The 22,671-nt window shown below is 38.1% G+C and overlaps 1 protein-coding gene across 6 annotated transcripts in view; it reads left to right on the plus strand.

Annotated features, from left to right (window-relative positions):
* Mrtfb (myocardin related transcription factor B) overlaps positions 1-22,671 on the plus strand; it is a 237,850-nt gene that overhangs the window by 181,491 nt on the left and 33,688 nt on the right. For all 6 annotated transcript variants that reach the window (XR_011705506.1, XM_071605615.1, XM_071605613.1 and 3 more), the window contains 5 exons: positions 13,761-13,826; positions 15,667-15,722; positions 16,783-16,858; positions 18,393-18,554; positions 19,907-20,085. Coding sequence is in view for 5 of the 6 variants with exons in the window: in XM_071605615.1 (XP_071461716.1) it covers positions 13,761-13,826; positions 15,667-15,722; positions 16,783-16,858; positions 18,393-18,554; positions 19,907-20,085 (539 nt within the window). In the remaining variant the exon portion in view is untranslated. The remainder of the gene's footprint in view (positions 1-13,760; positions 13,827-15,666; positions 15,723-16,782; positions 16,859-18,392; positions 18,555-19,906; positions 20,086-22,671) is intronic.

The raw sequence follows: 22,671 nt of genomic DNA on the forward strand, positions 1-22,671 counted from the left end.
CCTGGAAAATTGGGTAGGGTTCATTTTCTGGTGAGGGTTCTCTTCTGGCTTATAGCTTTGCTGTGTGTTCACATGGCGTTTCCTTGCTGAGTGCACAGGGAGAGAAAGAAAGAAAAGGAACAAGCTCTCTGGTATTTCTTTTCATAAGGATGCTAATCCTATGGAATAGGGCTACGCCCTTATGCCCTCATTTAACTTTTCCAAATACAGTTACCTTGGGTTCAGGGCTTCAACATATGAATTTGAGAGGGACTCAGTTCAGTTTGTAACACCAGTGAATTTTTACTGGCACATACAACTTTTTCTATTGGAATTATAGCATACAGATTTCTTTTTAAATAGAGTCAGTGTGATTTAAAGCACTGTTGAGGTTGTTTGATACCATAGCCAAGACTTAATAGAATAGTGGGGCATATTTCTTTTTTGCTTACTAAATTTATTTTTTAAGAAAAACTACCTTATGGAAGCACTGTTTATTTTCCTAATTCTGGTTCTGCTTCTCACTAGTTGTGTGGTGTTGGATGAGTGCTTACTTTCTCTGTAAAAATAAATATGGGTATAGACTAAGGAGTGGGATAGATGGATCAAATGGTGATCCCATTCCCAGTTTTCCAAGGATTCTCCATACTGCTTCCCATATTGGCTGCACCAATTTGCAGTCCCACCAGCAATGTATGAGTGTGCCTTTTTTCCCACATCCTCGCCAACACTTATTGTTGTTTGTATTCTTAATAGCTGCCATTCTGACTGGAGTAAGATGAAATCTGAGTAGTTTTAATTTGCATTTCTCTAATTGCTAGTGATGTTGAATATTTTTTATATATATTTGTTGATTGATTGTATATCTTCTTCTGAGAAATGTTTAGTTCCAAAGCACACTACAGGGACAAAGCCACATCAATGTTTATAGCAGCACAATTCACAATAGCTAAACTGTGAAACCAACCTAGATGCCCTTTAGTAGATGAATGGATAAAGAAAATGTGGTATATACACACAATGCAATATTACTCAGCAATAAAAGAGAATAAAATCACAGCATTTGCAGGTAAATGGATGGAGCTAGAAAATATAATGCTAAGTGAAATTAGCCCAAATTTAGTCCAATCTCAAAAACCAAATGCTGAATGATTTCTCTGACTTAAGGATGCTGATACATAAAATGTTTCGGGGGGTTGGGGGAATGAGAGGATTAAATGAACTCTAGATAGGGAAAAGGGGAGGGAGGTAGGAAGAGGGAAGGGATTAAGGGTAGTAAAGATGGGTGAATGTGATGGTCATCATTACCGTAAGTGCATGTATGAAGACACAAAGAATGTGACTCTACTTTGTGTATAACCAGAGATCTGAAAAATTGTGCTCTGTATGTGTAATATGAATTGTAATGCATCCTGTCGTCATACATAACAAAATTAAAAATTAAATGAAAAAAATAAATATGGGTACCCACCTTGAGAGGTTTCTAGGAGATGAGGGAATTATACATAAATCTCCCAGGATGGTGCCTGACACATAGTAGGCCCTCCTAAATTTGAAAGCTCTGTTTGCCTTACCTGGCCATCCTTTCCAGACTGGGGCAGTCAGAACGATTTCTAGGCTGCTGAAGCAGGCGAACACAGGGCCATTTCTGAGTGTCCAGTCTCTGTCAGTTGGTTAGTAAGAATCATTTTTTACCTACATTTATGGAATCTGTGAGTTCTGACATGCATGTTCACTGCCTAGAATTATACTTTTTCTAATTTATTTGAAAGAGTGGAGCAATAAATTGTCTACATTGGAGCCTAAACACCAAAACCCATATTAACAGCAGAGTCTCTTGCATGTACTACTTTACAAAACATGCTATCACAATACCTGAACAATGCTTGACTGTTGTGTGTGGCAAGGGTAACTGGGTGACCCTCCAGGCTTTGCATAGCTGCTTGGTCAGTGTCATTTGGATCATTATGCACAGTTGCTATGACGTGAAGATAACATACAACTGTGACATATTTCAGATTTTTTATGTTTTGGTGTGCTCATTGCACTTACGTATATAGATACACAAATGCATATATGTGAAGTGTGTATATATTTACGTATATGGAAGAGTATGCATGTATGAGCCCATTCCTTGAAAGAAAAACCAAAATACTGAGCCTGGATCAAGTGGCCTCAATACAGCAGTAGGTACTTACTATTCTGGGGGTGGGAAAGGAGGGTCAACAATATTCTCCTGTTTTTTTCTGTTTCGTTGTTAATTGTTCTTTTGTTCTTAGAACCGATCTTAGGAATTTCCATTAAGAAACTATAGAACCTTTTAGACAATGTATATTTGCCATTACAGAATGATTAGGAAACAGAGCTTTAACCCTAGGCACCTCTGCCTAGAGCTCTGCACTGTAATTCTAATGCAGTAATAGGATGTAGAATTTTTATTGCCTCCCAAATAAGAAAAAAAGGTATTAACTTCTTTTGGAACAATAAGTTAAGAAATCTAGAAGTTCTGATGTAGAACACATGGTTGTTCTTGTTAGATGTTATTTGAAAAAAAGGCAAATATTGTTTTACTCTCTTTGCATTGCTGGTGATCAGGCAGTTGTGTGGATGCTTTTGCTCTTTCTGCAGTGTCTGTTATTTGTAGTGCATTTCCATTGATGCCACTGTGTACTTTATTTCTACTACTTCTTAACCAAATGAGATTTTTTATACTGGGCCATTCTATACCAGGCCCCAGTCTAAATATCACATTGTCATACCACGAGAAGCATACTTTTGACAGAAAGGAGAAGGGAATTTGTGTGAAGGTATGATCAGTTTAAAGAAACATGCCCCATTTTTAGCAGTCTGTTTCCATGGCAACAGAAGCAACAGCCAACCAGAGAGTTATCAGAGTTCCTGTAAATTTCCAAGCTGAGTGTTGAAAACATTGTCTTCCTAAGCTCATGCGGCAAAGTAATGCAGGAAACCTACAGTGTGGTCGCCTAGAATAATGGCAGTTCTGCTGGCATTTTAGTTTTTCTTTCAGTTTTGCTCTTTAATTTCTAACAGGGTAAATGCTGCATTCTGGATTGTAGGACCTGCTCACAGGCAATGGACTATGGTTTAGAATTCCGCAGTCACCCCACCTTCATATGCTTCTTGAGGATGTGGTAGATCTGGTCTGAGAGAGAGAGAGAATTTTTTAATATTTATTTTTTAGTTTTTGGCGGACACAACATCTTTGTATGTGGTGCTGAGGATTGAACCCGGGCCACACGCATGCCAGGCAAGCACGCTACTGCTTGAGCCACATCCCCAGCCCTCTGGTCTTACATTGAAATGAAAGCCAGTATTTCCTATAAGGACCAACTTTTTTCAAATGATAATTGCCACAATGTTTTTAATTAATTTAAATGTTGTCCCTTTTTATCTGAAAATAGTCATAATGTACAAATTTCTGATTCAAGGGCTGAGGATGTAGCTCGTGATAGAGGTTTTGCATGTGTGAGGCTCTGAATACAAACCCCAGTACTGCACCCCCGCCCCCCAAAAAAATCCTGTTATATAGTGTCTGAACTTTAGATTTATGTGCACACTGGGTACCTCTGCTGCTGTTGTGGACAGGAAGTAGTGATGGAAGTCTGCTTAATCAGTGCAGATGGCACAGCTCTTACAGGACACACCACTGTTTTATTTCTGGCCTCTTGGCTTTTTTTTTAATTGCTTGCATCTTATTTTATAGTGAGCAAATTAGACCCCTGAAAATATCACCAAAAATCTATGATCTTTGGTTGCTCCTTTTTAGCATCCATTAGAGTACTCAACTGCTTTATCTTTAATGAAGCATGGATTTCACATGAATTGTAAGTGGAGATGAAGTTAGTGTTAACTTCCTGCAGTAGTGTCCAGTCCTCACTCCCTGCTGTTGTGACAGTCCCTCTTAGCAAAGGCCACCCTGCCTGTTCTGAATCCCCTCCCCACAGCCTGCAAGGAACCTGCTGTCGTCTTATACCCTCACCCTTCCTCTCATTCATATTCATTCCTTCCCTCCCTGCCTTTTCCTCTCTCTGGCTCTTTATCAGTTATAAATTTGCTGGAGTCTCTTCCCATTTGAAATTCCACACCCTCAAGTTTCCCTTCTCTCCTCCTCCTCCACAGCATCTGGGAAGCATGCTTCCATTAACTGTACCCTTGCTCCCACCTCCCTCACTCCCTAACCTCCTCCAGCCTAACTTGCACTCATCACTCAAAAGCAGCTCCTGTGTTAAAATAGCAGCATTTGACTATTATCCATGCCTCCTTCTAGAAATACCTTTACCTGGTTCTTCCACCTTCTTACACAGCTTCCTCTGATTTCCTTTCTTGGATCATTCTTCCATATCTGACCCATAAATGGGCTTTTAATTGTTGACTTTCTTAAGACCTCAGTCCTTGCCCTCTCTATTTATATCCTCTTCCTCAGCAAACTCCAGTAGCTTTAAATACTACAAAGGTGATAACTCCCAGATTCTTTCCAGTCTCTGAAATCTAGACCCAAAAAGCCAGTCACTGTTTTGATATCTCCACTTCCTATTCAAACAGGCCCAGTATTGAGCTTCCAAATGGAAAACCTATGTTCCTTATCTCAGTAAATTGTCTACCAGGTGCTTAAGCCTAAACCCAGGAATCACCTATGTGGTCTTTCCTTTTTCAAACCCCAGACCAATTCCTTACCGTTCCCAGAGTCCTAGGCCAGAGACCCAACCCTGGGGGTCCCAACAAATAAGGTCCAGCCCCTCAACCTGAAAAGCAATGGTGAAAATCAGGAAAGAAACCTTGATCAATATAGCTCTATTGGGAAGCAAGTGGACCTGAGTTTCAAGCCCTGTCTTCAAGGTACCGACATGAGCTCCCAGATTCTATAGACAAGGGGCACCAGAGGTGTACCTAAATGGTCTTGGTCATACTGTGATCTGGTTGGTCGTTATCTCAAGATTGGTCAGGCCAGGAGGGGCCTTGTCCTTAGCCGTAAGAAAGTTACTGTCGCTGGTAAAGTTGCCCTACCGGCGACAGTAACTTTCTTATGGCTAGGGTACCTTTCCACTCATGACAAGATGTTTATCAATTAGACCTGTTGTTCCTGGAATCCAAGGTGACTCAGAGCAAAGGAGACAGATGCAAAATGGAGGCAGAGATGCCAAGTTGTTTACATTTGCAGGTCAAATGAAGAATAAGGTTTTTTTTTTTTTTAGCAAAAAGCAACCTCTAAGACCTTGTCACATTACCATCCAGTATTGATTTGGGTCTAAATATATCTCATATCACCTGAGATATATTTAGAATAAATAATTTAGAATAAAAGAAAAATTTAGTTCTGTGTTCAAGGTTTCTACCCTAGAACATCAGAAATATTCCATTAAGTGTATAAATAAATATCTCATGTAGAAGAGAGTACTCAACCTGAATTGCTCGGCCACTGAAAATATTTCCCCTTGAGTTAAAAACACAGCCCCATCACCCTAATTCTTTCCCTATCGTATGGTCCCTTATTGCTGATTAGTTATAAAATTCTACTATTATTAGACATGATATCACCAGTACCTTAGATGGGCAATTGTTTGTTTATTATTGTATTTTAGGATTCTGTTTTGTTTTGTAGACTGTGTCTTACCTGTTACACAGGCTGGACTCAAAACTCCTAGGCTCAAGTGATCCTCTGACCTCATGCCTCCAAGTAGCTGAGACTACAGGCATGGACCACCACACCCAGTTTGTTTCTAAATTCAAAGTTACCTTAAAACATAATGATGTATAATGCAGGAAAGGATAGGAACAAAAAGGTACTCTCTTGACTTGTGAGACTAGGTTGGTATGGTCATTTAGATGGCAAAATGATTCTATCAGGATTCTAAGTGCATGCTCCAGTATTGGAAATTTAACCTATAGATAGGTCATCAAAGGATGCCTAAATGAGCCTCTTTATTGTATCATTGTTTACATTAAGAAAACAAACCAACCTGGTAAGGTAAGTGTATACTATTATTAATACATCCATATGTTAGATATAGGCTTGAAGAGGAAAGGGCTAGACTCCCTGTTCCCTGTTTGAAGCAAATTCCCAAACTGCATGAATAAGATAATGCCACACATGTATTTTCTTTGCATACTTTGTATGCAATATAGATGGAATATTTACAAAACATTTTTAGGACCCATAGAAATTTAACTGGTTATGTTTTGAAAAAAGGACAGGAGGTCTTTGTTGGATGGATTGACTTTCACTTTTCCTTTTAATGTCTCTTTCATGTGCATGTATACTTTCACTTTAGCAAATAGGAAAACTTTATATAAAACATGGATTCTTAAATCAAGGCATTAGCAACATACACATCAGTCTAGTTCTGAGTCCAGGCTCAGAAGGAAACCCCTCAGGGTATGACTTCTTCTGATTTGAATACAAAATAAACCAGTCACTACAAAATTATAAATCCACAAACTTGTGTGGAATTGTCTTTTTAAACCTTAGGATTTTGTGTTTGGGGGGGAAAAAAATACGGGTATCGCCAGCAAGTGTCTAACATAATAGGAGTAATAAGAATAATAACAGCCGCCACCATTTTAAACATTTATTTTTGGTGGAAAGTAAAAATAGATAGTTCATCAGTCTTTTGTCCTTTCAGTATAGTTTTTTTTTTTTTCAAGATATGATTGTTTTTATCTGATAAAATGATTATAATTGTCAGTCTGACCTCTGAACTGCTGCTTGATGAAACTCCAGAGCAAGGACGGAGGTCAGTTCACCCTCCTACACCAAACACGAGAGGTAACAGAGGGTGTTAGCTCTTAGAAATTTTCCTTTTTTTTTTTTTTGGACCCCTCACTATCTAAACAAGGCATAAGACATTTTCACCAAAGTCCGATTACCTCGTACTCTTAATTACTCAAGCATCTGTTGAGGGGGAAAATAGGATCTGTTTATTGCCCCACACTGACTTCAGAGTTAATCCACAGTCGATTCTAGCAAAGTCTTAGATTTTCATCTTCCTTCTTGCCTCTGGTTCCCATAGCCTTTACTTGACTGCTCAGGTTTTTGGTGGTGGTAGTAATTTTTTTTTTTACCCCTCTTGATTCTGTGGTTTATTCTATCCATTGTCCCATAATAAAATAATATGTTTTAGATCCTTCCTCTAACTTGCAGAGAGCTGCTCATTCCCCTTCCCCACCCCAGCTTGCCCTCCTGAAATTGGGCTGTTCAAAGAGGATTTCCTAGACTCTGCTGCCTGCCATTCTGGTTCCCAGAGAATGTCCTTTCTGCCTTTTTTGTTGTATATACAGTCCTCAGGTGTCCCCTTGCAGACTCCCTGGCCAAAGCCATGCTTCTTGTTGGCTTGTTCAACTCATGCTAAACTGCCCTCTGATTATTAATATGTAATTGTATAAAGTATTTTTTAGAGTGAAAATTACTTTAATCATATCATATTAAGGCAATATTTCAAACACACTACTTATACAAAGAAAAGAGAATGAACCTACCATCTTGGTTTAAAACACTGCTGATGTTTTTTAATTGGGGTTTTAAGCATAACAAGGTTGAAGTTATTCTATTTAGTGGCACACACCTATAATCCCAGTGACTTGGAAAGCTGAGATAGCAGGATCACAAGTCCGAGATCAGTCTCAGCAACTTAGCAAGACCCTCTTAAAATAAGAAAAAATAGCTGGGAATGTAGCTCAGTGGTAGAGCACACCAGGTTCTAAACTATTTGTGGTGCTAAGAAGGACATTACCAGTTTATCATCGGATGAACTGACTTTTGGAGTGGTGATTAAAATCTAATTTCTTATTGTAAAAAAAAATATAGCAAGTTCAAAACACTTCTATTGACCTAACATTGTTTTTAATCTGTTGTGACAAGAAATAAGGATTGAGTAAAATTTTCAAAATTATATACAATTTTCTCCTTGTTGGCATGTAATAGGAAACCATGAAAATTTTTTCACTAAATGAAATGGATATAAAGTCATCTGTATCCATGTTCTCACATATCTACTATAATTTTGAAAGATGGTTTTACAAGAAGAAAATAGTCTCATTGCTTAATGATCATGCCTAATAGGGATCTATAAAAGTATTCCTCCACCTTGGGCTTTAAATTTAAGAAATAACTAGAAATGAGGAATAAACTTTATATATAAAAATCCCACTACAGCATTATTTATAGTTACAAAAATTGGAAACATTCTAAGTGGTAAATGGAGAATATTTAGCACACAATGGCATATCCACCCAACAGAATATTTTATAAATCCATTAAAATAATGTTATTGTTGTGTTTAGTATATGATTGGAGTATATTGAAGAAGAGAGTCAAAAATTATGCTTAAATGAAATACAGAAGAAATATACAGTGTGATAACAGCAGTTGGTCTCTGGGAGATATAACCAGCAATTTTCTTTTTTTGGTTTCTCCTATTTCCTTAGTTTGTGTAATGAATATTACTTTTATAATGTGTGAAATGTTTTTTAGTTTAAAAAAATTATTTGAATTAGGGCTAGTTAAGATACAGTATATATAAGAAGCATATGGATTGTGCCCTCATCTCCCTTCATTGATGGGGTGCCCCCCATGTGCTTCTTCTGAGCTTTATCATCTGGAAATTCACAGCTGATGCAGGGTTCACACCTTGGGGTAATTGTTTTGCACCAAGAATACAGTGCTGCCTGTAGGAGCAGCCCTTTTTTCATTTTTTACTTGCTTTCCCCCTTAAACAATAAGATAGGTTTAAACTCTGTTTCAAACCTTAATTTTAAACCTAAGAACCTCTTAAGACAATGTGTTTCTAGATTTCCTAAAGATAAAGACAAAAAGACATTCTTTGAAAGTGTTCTAATGTGAGCAGTTTAACACAAATTCTATTTCATTCTATTACTTATATTCTTTGTTTTCTCCAAGATGTAAACAGTCGCTGAGTCTCTCAAACCGTTTTTTCCCACTGAGAATTGTAGAACTTCACATGTATTGTTTTCTTTCATGCAGTTATTTGCAAGATGGCCATAGAAGATACTGAACATGAGTCAATTTTCTAACAGCATGGAGGCTGATGTTATTGGCTCAGTAGCACATTTACCACTCAGGGAGGGACAGGGGGAAAAGCTCTAAGTTACAGTTTACAGCTATGAAACTATTACCAAGGAGACTGGCTTCTTAGGCAGCTATGCTGACACCACAGGACAGAGTGCAAGATCAGTGTCTAGTCTTTGGTTTGGCGCTACAGGAATCAAATCTTGTCAGCACACAGCATTGAGATTTCCATAGATCAGCTAACATAGTAGTTCGTTTATTGCTCTTCAAGAACTATAGCTGTATGAGGGGCTGAGTAACTTTTAGTAGCTTGGGCCTTCTCCACATGAATGGGAACACCACTGAGTGAGTGTGTAGGCTGCAAAGGGAGGAAGAGGTTTTACTTGGTAAGACATCTTGAGCCCATAACCACAAATGCCTCTCTGATCTTTGGAAGTGTCAGGTTCTCTATATCCAGTCTTTTATCCCCTTCACAGTCCTAGAGGAGCACCAACAACTTCTACCCAACTTCTGTCTTCAGTGTTGCGTGACCATTAAGCTGTGTATAGCATTCAGGCTGTGTCCTTCTGGCCTCGGACATTTTGCCCCTAAGGTTCACCTATCTATTGCCACTTACACTTTTTTTTTTTTTTAACTAATTTGATAAATGGGAGGTACTGAAAGGAAGTTTGATATTTTCTAAAATAATGAACCTGTTTGGTACCTTTTATAACTAGTAGTTTTCAGAATAGACTTTATCAGGGATGAAGATGTAGCAGCTTAGTGGTAGAGCACTTGCCTAGCATGCAGGAAGCCCTGGGCCCAATTCCTAGCATTGCAAAAAAAGGAGAGGGTGCAGTTTAAAGTCAACCAAAAGTGTCAGTGTACCTGAGGTTTTTTGTTTTTGTTTTGGGTGTTACTGGCACTTCATGCAGGCTAGGCAAATGTTCTGCCACTAAGCTATACTCCTAGCATACCTGAGTCTCTCCATAGAACATTGGGCCTCATATTTGTCCACCTAATGGTATAGAGGAATATAATGTATCCACAGCATTATTCATCTACTGGTATAGGTGGAAAATAGAAAAGTTGAATAATCAACAGACTTAACAAAACATTACCAGTTACTTCAAGTCTGCCCTCCCCTCAATTCTTGTTCTTCCTAATATCTTTTTCTTGTGTGCGGAGGTTACTGGGAATTGAACTCAGAGGCAACCACTGAGCCACATCCCAGCCTTATTTTTTGTATTTTATTTAGAGACAGTATCTCACTGAGTTGCCTTGTGCCTTGCTTTTGCTGAGGCTGGCTTTGAATTCGCCATCTTCCTGCCTGAGCCTGTTGAGCTGCTGGGATTACAGGTGTTCACCACCACACCCAACTCCTAGTGTCTTTGATTAAAAATGGGTCTTCCAGTCACAGCTACTGCTGTTCTTTTCCATAGGTTTGCATCTCATAAGAACCCTGTATACAGTTACCTGCAGACACCTGAGAGGTGTGCAGTAAACAAATGAAGGTGCCTGGGGGAGCTGATAGCCTCAACTGCTTTGAATACTATATGTAGTGTTTTGCTCTTGCTTCTTGGGAGAGTTGGAGGCAATTTTTTAGAGCATTAATTGGGAAGGTCATTCTATTTAAGCAGTGCAACCTAGGTGGGGCAGTTTATTGGATTGTATGGACATATGGAAAATGTAAATGGTCTGCTTTATGCTTTATATTAACAACCAGTGAATAAGAAGAAATGTACATTTATTTCTGGTCTTTCTTTGTGGTTCCTGGCACAGAGCTCTAAAAACTTGTGATTTCCTGAGTAATGGATGATAAGGACATCTTTTGTTACAATATTTTATCATGGTGCTCGGCTTCTGACACAAGAGCTTCTTCCTAAGATCCTTGCACTCTCCAAAGTGATGAGTGATCTGGTATGCTACCAAGATGACAGGTAGCTAGGGGCCCTAGGTGGCTTTAGGCTGCAGGCTCAGTCCCAGGAAGATCAAGGCATGGCCAGAGGAAGGGTGATATGCCTGAGAGGACCTGCCCCTTGCCCTGCGCATCACTTCCATGTGCTGTTTCTGAGTTGTATTCTTTATATCAAGCCAGTAATTAACCAGCAAACTACCCTCTTTAATTCTGTAAGCCTAGATTCTAGTAAATTCTCAAACCTGAATAGGGTATTATGGAAGCACCCCCAAGTTTGTAGTATGAGTGCCTAGATTAGTGACTCGTGTCTGCCATGGAAGCATTCTTGTTAGTCTGATCCTAACTCCATGTACATAGTATCAGAATTGAAGTGAATTGTTGGACACTCAGTTGGTGAATTTGTTGACATTATGGAGAAAGGCCCACACATTTGGTGTCAAAAGTGTTGGAGACAGTTCAAAGTGACATGCCCCCATGGTAGTGGTTACCTTTTGCATGTCAGCATGAAAGTGATTTCTGGTCTTCAGTGATAAAGCCACAAGACTGCTCTCGTGGTACATGAGGGCTCCTGAAATGACTAGCACATAATCACGACTAACAAGCTGTTGTCAGTAGTATTGGTTTACAGATCAAGTTGCAAACATGTATCATTCAAAAATGCCATTTCCCTCCCAGAAGTATGTTTGATATATTTGACTAGCAAGTACATATATTCTTTTTAAGTTTTTTTTGTTTAGAACAAAAAGAAAGGCTTTTGATGTTTTTCATTACACTTCCTTTTTGACACCTTTGTGGATCCCCTTGGGGGAAAAAGGAAAGAGTCTTGCTGGAGCTTCTCCCTCGGTCAGACTCCACTCTCAGTGCCCACTTCTGAGCTGGAAATCACCTCAACCTTTTTCTCCTCTCAGTCTCCTCCATATTACCACCCTAAATGCCATCAAGCATTATCTTTAGCATTCATAGGATGTTGGAGACTGTAGGCATTGGGTGCTATGGGATTCACAGGTCTGCTCCTTGGTTATTTGTGTTCCTAGTAAAATATAGTGGGAACATATTATCCTCATTAAACTATTAAAAAAGATCTTTGTGTTAGCACACAATTGATTGAAAGCACCACAAAATATTTGTCAGAAATACGTCTATATTTTTAAACTTGTTTAATTTTTCTTTTGCTTTGTGTAACAATCTTATGTCAGTTGCTTCAATTCTAAATAGAATGTCAGCAAAGCTTTTGATCTTGTGGTCCCCAAACAAAAACAAAAACCACATTTCTGTATTCAGTAGAAGACAGAATTCATCTCTAACAAGGAAAAGAAACTTTTTAATTTTATAATTTAGGCTCTTTTTGATGTACAGCTAAGACTTGGTTCTACTCTGTAGTCCGCACAAGGCCAAGAAAAGGCCAAGACTATCGGTACCACGGTCCCTGCGTCTTCAGGGCTTATTGCATTCCAAACCAGCCTCCTGCTCCAGTTTCCTTCACTAGAAAATTGTCTTCTGCCCTGTAATAGTTTAGATATGAGATGTCCCCTCATAAAGCTCATGTGCAGAGGTGAAATGATTGGGTTATGAGAACCTTAACCTCTTCGTGGATTAATCTGCTGGTATGGATTAAAAGGCAGTAAGTGGGCAGGTGGAGTATGGCTGGAGGAGGTGGGTCCCTGGGGGCGTGCCTTTGGCCTTCATGTCTTGTCCTTAGTGAGTGGAGTTCTCTAGGCTTTCTGATTGCCATGTTCTAAACAGCTTTCCTCCTCACCTGGGGCCCAAAGATGTGCAGATAGGGAAACAGCTGTCTGAACTGAGACCTCTGAAACCTGGAGCACTAAATAAACTTTTTCTCTTCTAGAATTGTTATTGTCTGGTTTGGTCACCACAGCAAAAAATTTAAAATGTCTCCCCACCATTTAAGAAACACACATAGGAGGCTTTTTTTTTTTTTTTTTTTAAAGAATATTAACAATCATTAAGCAGACCTTTAATCATCTTTGGTTTTCATCCATAATTTGACACAAAACCAAAATGGAAGCTTAAAATTGAATATAAGTCCAACTAAGACAAATATTACTCAAAGTCACTTCATGTATTCCTCTTTTTTGAAATGGGCTCATTTCCAAGATAAAAATATATAGATGCTATAAAAGTCATCTACTTGAGAAACCTAGGAAGAAATATATGCCACATTTCATGATACATATTTTGTTCTACCACTTATAATAGTTTATTCTTTATTAAAATGATTTGGTGTCAATGATTTTGGTACCTTTCTGAGAACTTGTAAAATGAGATATGGTATTATGTTTGTGCAAATATTATTAAACTTAAACTCCTAATTTAAAAATTTCACCTTGGGTCATTAGTAATATTTTATAGATCTAATCTTTATTACTTAGCCTTTATTCACAAAATCTATTCCTGATGGAATAAGGTTCTTCCTGAAGATATATTTTTGCTACTAGCTTATTTTTTAAAAAACAAAGGAAATGCCAAGAAATCTCACATTTCTGTTTCTATCAATGAGATTTCTTTATGAACAAGTTTTAATGTATAAGCCAACTATTTTTATTTGCTTGGTACCATATGAATGTATTTAAATAGGAAATACTTAGCTTTAGTCATCAAATTAAGATTATTAACTAAAAAAAATATGCTCAGTAAACTTCAGAATACATGCACCAAGCAAAATAAAAAAGTAATTATATCAGTTGGATTGTACTAGGTAACATCTTTATTCAGTTATGAACTAGATGTTTAGTAAAGCTCAACAAGTACCCCTCTGGAACGGCATAAGTTAGGTCCTGTGGTTGCAAATAAACTCCAATGGTGATTATTTCCTTTCCACAGTGCTCCAACTAAGGCTGCAACAAAGGAGGACAAGAGAACAACTAGTGGACCAGGGCATCATGCCACGTAAGACCCATGTTATTTTCACCTTTGGTGCTTTACAACAAGATGTGCATGTCTGAAGAGAACCTGTGTCCCACCCCCACTTCAGTCATATAGACTGAATTGGTGTACAAATACCAGCCAATTGATGAGGAAAACCAGGCACCGCATGACCAACCTAAGGAAACCATGTGGAATACATTTTAAAAACCAGGTGCAGGTTAAGAGATGGACTTAAAGGTGTTATTTATATAAAATTCAAGGCACTAAAATTCTTCCTTTGAACTTTAAAATTGGTTTTAGTTTTAAAATGACTGAAGTAATCACTCTAATGGGTCTTGAGATTACACTTGCAAAAGTAATGTGATAAAAATCACAACTTTATTCTTAAATAATTCAGATTATCTTTGACGCTATACTGTAGTCAATATAACTAAATGTATCCCAGGTACAAGACTGATAAACATTCTTTAATAAAATCTTTCTGCCCTAAGTATCCCTATAGAGACCTTTGAAAGTTGATTAATTTTAGAATAGTTGTTGTCTTTAATTACAACTTTAGAGGAAATTTTATATTTTACAGGGGAGGAGTGGTTATTCTATAGACTGCAGGATTATTTGAATTTTGTTTAAAAAATAACTTTTCCTAAAGATAACTTATTCAGCTTTAAAACACTAGAAATTACAAAATCAATTTATGCTTCTTAGTCTTCTAAATCACTGCTAGCCTACAAATCATTTATTGGTTTATGATGAGGAACATGTTGCTGATTTTTTTCCTCCAGAGAAATTCTTTTTCTGGACCACTATTGAGTATCTGAATATTTTAAATCTAGTGTTGGAGTCGAAAGCTGCTGCTGATGATCTGCCAGATTCCTTCACTATCACATTCCTCTCTTTGAGCCAATCAAACAGGATCCGATTATGATATTTAAGACGACGCCACGAGTAGGCCGGCTCTGGTCTGCTTCTGGGAATTGGTCCCTAGCCAAATCTGCCTGAGCTAGGATCCTGGGAGTCTCTACTTTGTTTTAATAGGACCAGGGCTGAGTACAGTGCTTACAAGCTAATTGGTCATGTCTCAGCAGACCAAGGATTCTAGTCCTGTATCCTGTCCACATAGTGGACACATACAAAAATATGTGATAGGTGGTGTTTTAGTAAACACTCTCTTCACACACACTAAGATTCTAGAATATTTAATATACTGGCAGTTAGCATATTAACTCTCACTCATACAATTTTTTAGAGAGCTACATTGTAGTATGGTAGAAAAAACATGTCATCATTCAGAATCCTAGATTTAAATCCCGTTTTGACAATCAGATAGTTATATGACCTCAAGAATTCAATTAACCTCTTTTAGCCTTTCATCTGTGCTAGGTCTAATACCTACTTTGCAGGGTTGCTGTGAAGGCCCAACAGCAATGTAACTAATTGGCCACGGAGCTAATCCCAGTATGTGTTCTAAATAAATGGACCTGAAACCTCTTGAACGTGAGGTCCCATGTGTCCTCATGTTCAAGATCACAATACTTCCAAGGACATGTGGGCTTTTTCCAGTAGCAAATATGGACATTAAGAGCAAAAACCTATTAGGGAATCATCAAACAGTCCCCTGGGGAATAGAAATTTGCCCCAGTAGTTGGAAGTAGTCTGACTTAATACCTTCATTGTCATTTTGTATACAAGTACATTATTTTAATTCTTAAGGCTTCAAGTTTAGTGGATCTCCTAAAGGAATTAGTAAATAAATGGAACTGTACTTGTGCATTAATTAGATTATCAGTATGATATACTGTGAGATTGGACTGAAGTGTAAACTTTTCTATTTATACTATGGAAAACTATTTTCCCCTCACAGCTTTGAAGAGCCCAGCAGCATTCCATGAACAGATAAAAAGCTTGGAACGAGCCAGAGTAAGAAACTTCACTTTAAAAATGTTCTGCTTCTCTGCTTTATTTTAAAGTACCTGTGGACAAATAGCAATCTTACTATATTTTCTCTGACATATTTAGGGGTATGTCTTCAAGGTACATGGTGTAGACAGCATGTATTCTGGGGTAGCTTGATCTTGGAGATTTGTAGAAAAAATTAATTTTTTAAACCAACAAGTACTTTTATACATAAAAGTACAAATCATACTTCTTCACTTCCTTGCTTTCAGGGTATAACAACAGTTTTTAGAGACATAATACAGAATTCTGCCATTTGTTGCCAAGGAGGACAGCCAAGCGATGTGCTGACTCCAGATGCTTAGGTGATTTCCCTACTTGGTCTCTATTGGCCATGATTTCGACCCAGGGTAGGAGAGTTTGGCTAAATCATAGAACATTGCTGAACTCAACTCTGAGATGACTCTGTCATAGTGTCATAGCACACTGGTGTTTATTATTTTTCTCTGAAAGTGCCATTATATACATTCTTCCTGGTTTTGTTTTTTTTTTTTTTTTGGTTTTTTTTGTGGGGGGGTAGATAATATCATGCAGCATGAAAACAAGCATATTCCAAAAATTCCTTAAGAATTTTCCCAGAATGCAATAATGATCTCTGAGAGTCTTATAAAGTTCATTTTAAAGCCCTGTTGTTTAAGTATAATTCCAATTGAGAAAATGCATTACTAAGAAATTTGTTTTCTGAATGGATTTCTATTTGACCTAACATGCAGATTTTGATTTTTTTTAAATATCAAAATAATTAAATCCTATGTCTATCCAAATATCACCTTCAAAATCATGAGCTTTTGACTTTGCCAAGTTTTAAAGTGCATGGACTTTACAGACTTAAGATTTTGAAATCTGCAATTTAAATCATGTGTTGGGTAATAGTTTCTATAGGTATTAATTTCTAGTCTTTCTCTCAAAGACATGACAAAAAAGGGCATATAATTTACTTAAATGGAGTACCTTGAAAAAAATTTAAATAAATCATAAATAACTTAATGATAAGACTTTTACCATTTCCCCCCTCCCCCCAAAGACTGAAAACTTTTTGAAACACAAGATACGGAGTCGACCAGATCGTTCTGAACTTGTCAGGATGCACATTTTAGAAGGTAAAGGTTTTTTTCTGCTTATTTTGTTGTGTTTTCTCAAGCAGTAGGAAAGCCTCCATAGCTATTTATTCCAATTATAATAACTCTTTGCCCCCACCCCAGGCTGACATTCTCCAAATTGGATAGAAACGCTAAAATTCTGTATTATATACAGGGCAAGGTTTGAATCTCCATCATCCAATTGATGGATGGCTTTCCCACCAGCTGGTGCCTCCTCTGTTCTGTTTTGGGCAGGCATTTTTTGATCCAGAGAGTTTCTTTATCATTGAGGAACATGTGCTCTACTCATGAAGTCATAGAGGGCATCAACAGGTCTAACCCCAGAATTTCAGCTATGACCTTGTTTATGTCCACCTGGCTCAACTCCTTACTGCAACTTACCTAAAATATCCAGCCTGATATGAAATTTACCATAAACACCCCTACCAACACACAGAAAGTAAGTGATCTAACCTCATCACTTAGGGTCCTTGTAGGAACAGTTGCATTACATTCTTGCTAAACACATGGCTCAGGCCTAGGTACTTTTCCTCTCTAAAAATAGAGCATTCTTGAAAGCTAGCACCTCTACCAAAAAGTCCCAAATTATATTTTCTTTCATTGTTTTGCTTCTCTATTGAAACTAAGGGCTTAATCCTGTGATAGTTGTGTCTAAGACTTCTTGAATACCTAGAGCCAGTTATTCGGTAGAAAGAAGATCTGTTCTATATAGGCCTGATTAGAATTAGAATTAGGTTGATTTTACGGAAAGTATTAGATTATAGCTTAATATGAGGAATAACCATATTAAAGGCCAGACACTTGTCCAAAAATGAAATCTTAGAGGTGTTCATCCACACTGGCCAGCATACTAGAAACCGAGAGAGAGCAAGACAAATAGATGCCTGCCTTCCTGGAGTTTGTGTTCATAGTGGCAGAGAGAGAGAATGAACAAACAAAACTTGTGAAATTACAGACTATGAATAAACAGGTTTTTGTGAAAGAGAACATCCAGGATGACACTACATAGGATACCATGAAGAAGCTCCAAGTATGCTGGGCACAGTGACACATATCTGTAATCCCAGCAACTCAAGAGGCTAAGCCAGGAGGATCTCAAGTTCAAAGCCAGCCTCAGCAAGGCCCTATCTCAACATAAAATCTACCAAGGATTGGGAATATGGCTCAGTATTAAGTGCCCCTGAGATCAGAAAGTACCAAAAATAAAAGAAGTTCCAAGTACCAAGCTGGTCTCTACCACTCCAAGTAGGGTCTCCTTCAGCCTAAAGCTCCTACTATTAAGTGAACAATAGCAGTAATCCATTTTTCCCTAATGGCCATGTTAATTCAAGTCTGTGGGCATCCATTTGTATAGATAGGTAAATGTCTGTAGAGCTAACAGACTGTATGCTAGTGCATTCTTAAACAGATTGTTCTCTTTCCATAAAGATGATAACTCCTAAATATGTTGAAATCTGTTTAGTGAGTTGACTTGAAATAACATCATGAAATAGAAATAGTAATTCAAGTAATGGTTAAAACTTTCCTCTTTTAGAAACATTTGCTGAGCCATCCCTGCAAGCTACTCAGATGAAGTTGAAAAGAGCTCGACTAGCTGATGATCTGAATGAAAAGATTGCACAAAGGCCGGGACCCATGGAGCTGGTGGAGAAGAACATTCTTGCTGTGGACTCTGGTGTCAAGGAGGCAATGATAGGCAAGAGCAGACTTCACCGTCTTCTGAGAGAGGGTTGGAGCTCTAGAGGAAAGGCCAGCACTTAACTAGAAATAAACACTTACAGTAATTCTTGTTACTATTATCTTACTACTAATTAGGTTAGCATCTGCTACCAGTTAACTCAGAGTCCCCTTTTATGATTGAGGTTTAAGCCTGCTGTTATTTCATTATCACATTTTCTAGGTTAAATCACTATATTATACTATTTAGGATGTATAATATTTTTACAAACTTTTCATTGTTTTATTTTCTATTTTCTTGTAGAAAAGATAGCTTGTTCAGGAAGGAGAATAGCAGATGAATATGGATGTATTCTTTCAATGGTAGTTATCTGTCTGCTTTATCCTGGTCTTATCATATTTACTGATTTTTGTTTTGTTTTCCCCTGGTGCTGGGGATTGAACACAGGGTCTGTACTTCTTATGCATGTGCTCTTCCACTGAACTACACCCCCACCTCCAGTATTACTCTTTCTGGTATAAGCTTTAATGGAGAAAAATCCTTTCAAGAATAATGCTACTTATTCTGTAAGCAATATTGAAAAGTTACTGTCCTATCTTAAAAACTATAGCTTCCCTTAGACCTGGGCTTTTCATATTTTACATTAGTGACTTTAACACATTGGCAGTTTATACTCGTGAATTCTCATCAGACAAGTATGATTCTATTCAGTTTTGGAAATTGGCCCTCCAGAAAATGAGAATCTAGCTGGGCTTTTCCTTGAAATAGGAGCTTCTCAACTGATGCCCCGTAATAACCTCGTTTTCCCCATTGCCTTTTTTTTTTAATATTTATTTTTTAGTTATCGGCGGACACAACATCTTTGCTTGTATGTGGTGCTGAGGATCGAACCCGGGCCGCACGCATGCCAGGCGAGCTCGCTACCACTTGAGCCACATCCCCAGCAGCCTTATGTTTTTTAGTACTTGAATTACATGATAGGGTCCAGACAAGGTCTACTCATTTGCCTTCGGCTGGTGTATCTCAATCTTCTTTTTCCTTCCCTTTTTTATCTATTGGTGGACAAAACAGGCTCGTATTGTCCTCTAGCATGCCTCATTCTGCATTTTCCTGATTGTATTTGCATTCCCAGATGTCACTAAAAATATTCCTATCCCCGTGTTTCCTGCAACTGATAGTTGGATCCACATTTTTCCTCCCTTCCCACAGAATACATCACAGGTAGTGGTGTGTGCTTCCATTGGGAAGTTTTTTATATTCAGTTGTAATTTAAGAGCTTCTCAATTCTTCTGGGAAATAGTGTTCCTCCTCTTTCATAGTAAGCTTGATATTCCAGGGCCTTTGTGAGTTAATATTCATTTCTTCCTCAGGTGTTGGGAAGGACGACTATCCCCACACTCAGGGTGATTTCTCATTTGATGAAGACAGCAGTGACGCTTTATCTCCAGACCAGCCAGCAAGCCAGGAATCACAGGGGTCAGCCGCATCCCCGAGTGAGCCAAAAGTTAGTGAATCCCCATCTCCTGTGACTACAAACACTCCAGCCCAGGTATTATTTTTCTGGTTTTGACCCCTAAAAAGTTTCCTGTTTTTTATATAGTGTATAAAGCAATGCATTTTTTTTTTTTATGAGAGAGGGAGAGAGAATTTTTTTAATATTTTTTTAGTTATCGGCGGACACAACATCTTTGTATGTGGTGCTGACGATCGAACCCGGGCCGCACGCATGCCAGGCAAGCGCACTACCGCTTGAGCCACATCCCAGCCCCAGCAATGCATTTTTACCAGAAGAAAAATGAAAGGTTAAAAAAAAATACTTTTCAGCACTGTGAATGCTGTTTTCAGTGATTCTTACCTATTATTTCTGCTGTACATACACATTTTGCAACTTGCTTTTTAAAAGCCTCAACATTTCCTGACATGTGTTTTCACATAAGATTTTTTTCTATCATTGTACAACAGATCTCAACTTTTTTTTAAATAGCAAAACTAAAATTTTATACCCAATAAACAACTCTTCCATTCCCATGTGTCTTCTGCTCTGTGAGCTACGACTACTCTACATACCTTATAACAGTGGGATCCTACAGTGTTTGTCTTATTTCACTTACCATAATGTCCTCAAGGTTCACTCATGTTGCAGCATGTGACAGGATCTCCTTTTTAAAAACTGAATAATATTCCATCTTTGGAGAAATGTCTATTAAAGTCTTATCCCCATTTTTAAATCAGGTTACTTTCTGTGATGAATTGAAATTCTCTAGGTATTCTAGGTATTAATCCTCTGCCAGATCTATGGTTTCATGTGGTTGGAAACACTTCCTCCCTTGGATTGCTTCTTCACTCTGTTGCTTTTGGTGCAGTTTTAGATTTGGTTTACTCCCATTGTCTGTTTTTATTTTGTTGCCTGTGCTTTGGTCACATCTAAAACATCATTGCCAACGTCATTAAGCTTTCCTGTTTTCTCCGAAGAGCTGTTCTTTCATTGGATGGGCTTGGCACCCTGTTGAAGGTCATTTGACCATGTACAGGAGGGTGGACTTCTGGATTCTGTTCGGTTCGGTTCCACTGGTCTCCATCGTCTGTCTTCAGGCCAGTATCACTCTTTTGTAGCAAGTTTGAAATCAGAAAGTATGAGAACTCTACCCTTTGTTCCACTTCTACAGTAGAGTTCTTTGAAATTCCATATGAATCTTAGTATAAACTTTTTTTCAGGGAAAATTCACCTTTTTGAAGATTCTGTTGAGTTTTAATATATTCAGAGTTGTACAACCATCACCCAAAAAAATCCACACCCGTTAGCAGTGTTGCGCCTTTACCCCTTCACCCAAGCCTGGGAAACCATGCTTTCTGTCCAATTTGCCTTTTGTAGGCAGTGCATATAAACAGTTATATACTATGTGACCTTTATGACGGGTTTCTTTCACTTTTAGTGAAATGTTGTGAGGATCCAGCCATGAGATGGCTGAGAATCCACCCAGGGCTTTACTACTGAGCTACACACCTGGCTCTGAGAATTGAGTGTTTTAATTGGATTGTTGTTGTTACTGACATTGAATTCATTTGTTTAGAAACTATTTGAGCACCTATGTCAGATATTATTTTAGCACATGCAAAGGAATCTAATGAATATTTTGATAATTTCATTAGAAATTAACATTTTTTAATGAGTTTGCTGGTTTGACAAGAATTCCTATGGTGCACATCATTTGTTCTTCATCTCGCCTTATAGTGTTGGGCCTTACTATTGAACTGCTTAATAGAAGTAGTCCAGTGCAGCAAAACATGCTCTTCATGCTCTTATATTGTAAGCACTATAGAACTAATTTGGAAAGGAATTTAAGAATTATCTGCTTAACCCCTTGCATAAAAGGCAGCCTGAGTTCACAGAGGTGTAGAGTTTGGAGAGCAAACTTTTTTCATCATCTCTTCCTACTTGTGAGCATCTATTAGGAAAAGTGTCTTTCAGCATTAATTTCTTTATTGCTTTCATTTGTTGTCTCTGTGCCTCCAACTAAAATGTGAGCTTGTTACAAGAGGGATCTTGATTCTCAGAGGACTAGAAGTCCTTGGAGGGATGTGTATGTGTTCAACAGCTAGCACAGGGCCTGGTGCAGAAAGATACTCAGAAAACTCAAGCAGCAGTTCAGACTGATGCTACTTGTGGAATGCTGTAGAAATTTCTGTTCTCCTTCCATAGGAGTGGAGATAAAATCCTCCTATCAAAGCTCACAAGAGAGACTGGGCCTGGAAGAAGGATGAGGGTCAGTGACCAGCCCCTGATGGGTCTTCACGAATTTGCTGCACCCTGGTTTGAGCTTTATTTTTAAAGCTTAAAAGAATGTCAAGTATGCAAGAAAATACCATAAAAAAGTTCTCATCCATTTGGGTTGTCTGTTCTCGGAGTAGGTCAGGATGTCAGATGGCTATTAGTATGGCCTTAGTGACACAAAATTTTTGTCATCTGTCGGCGGCTTCACTATAGTTCTGCCTGCATAAGAGGTTATCATTCTCCTTTCCCGTGTATTGCTTATATCATTGCATTTTTTCCTTTGCAACTTGGCTGAAGACAAAGTTTATAAGTGACAGGCTTTAACCAGAGGGAGTCACACCCAATGCTGACATTCCAGAATTA

This window comes from Marmota flaviventris, chromosome 19, assembly GCF_047511675.1.
Source record: "Marmota flaviventris isolate mMarFla1 chromosome 19, mMarFla1.hap1, whole genome shotgun sequence".
Lineage (NCBI taxonomy): Eukaryota > Metazoa > Chordata > Mammalia > Rodentia > Sciuridae > Marmota > Marmota flaviventris.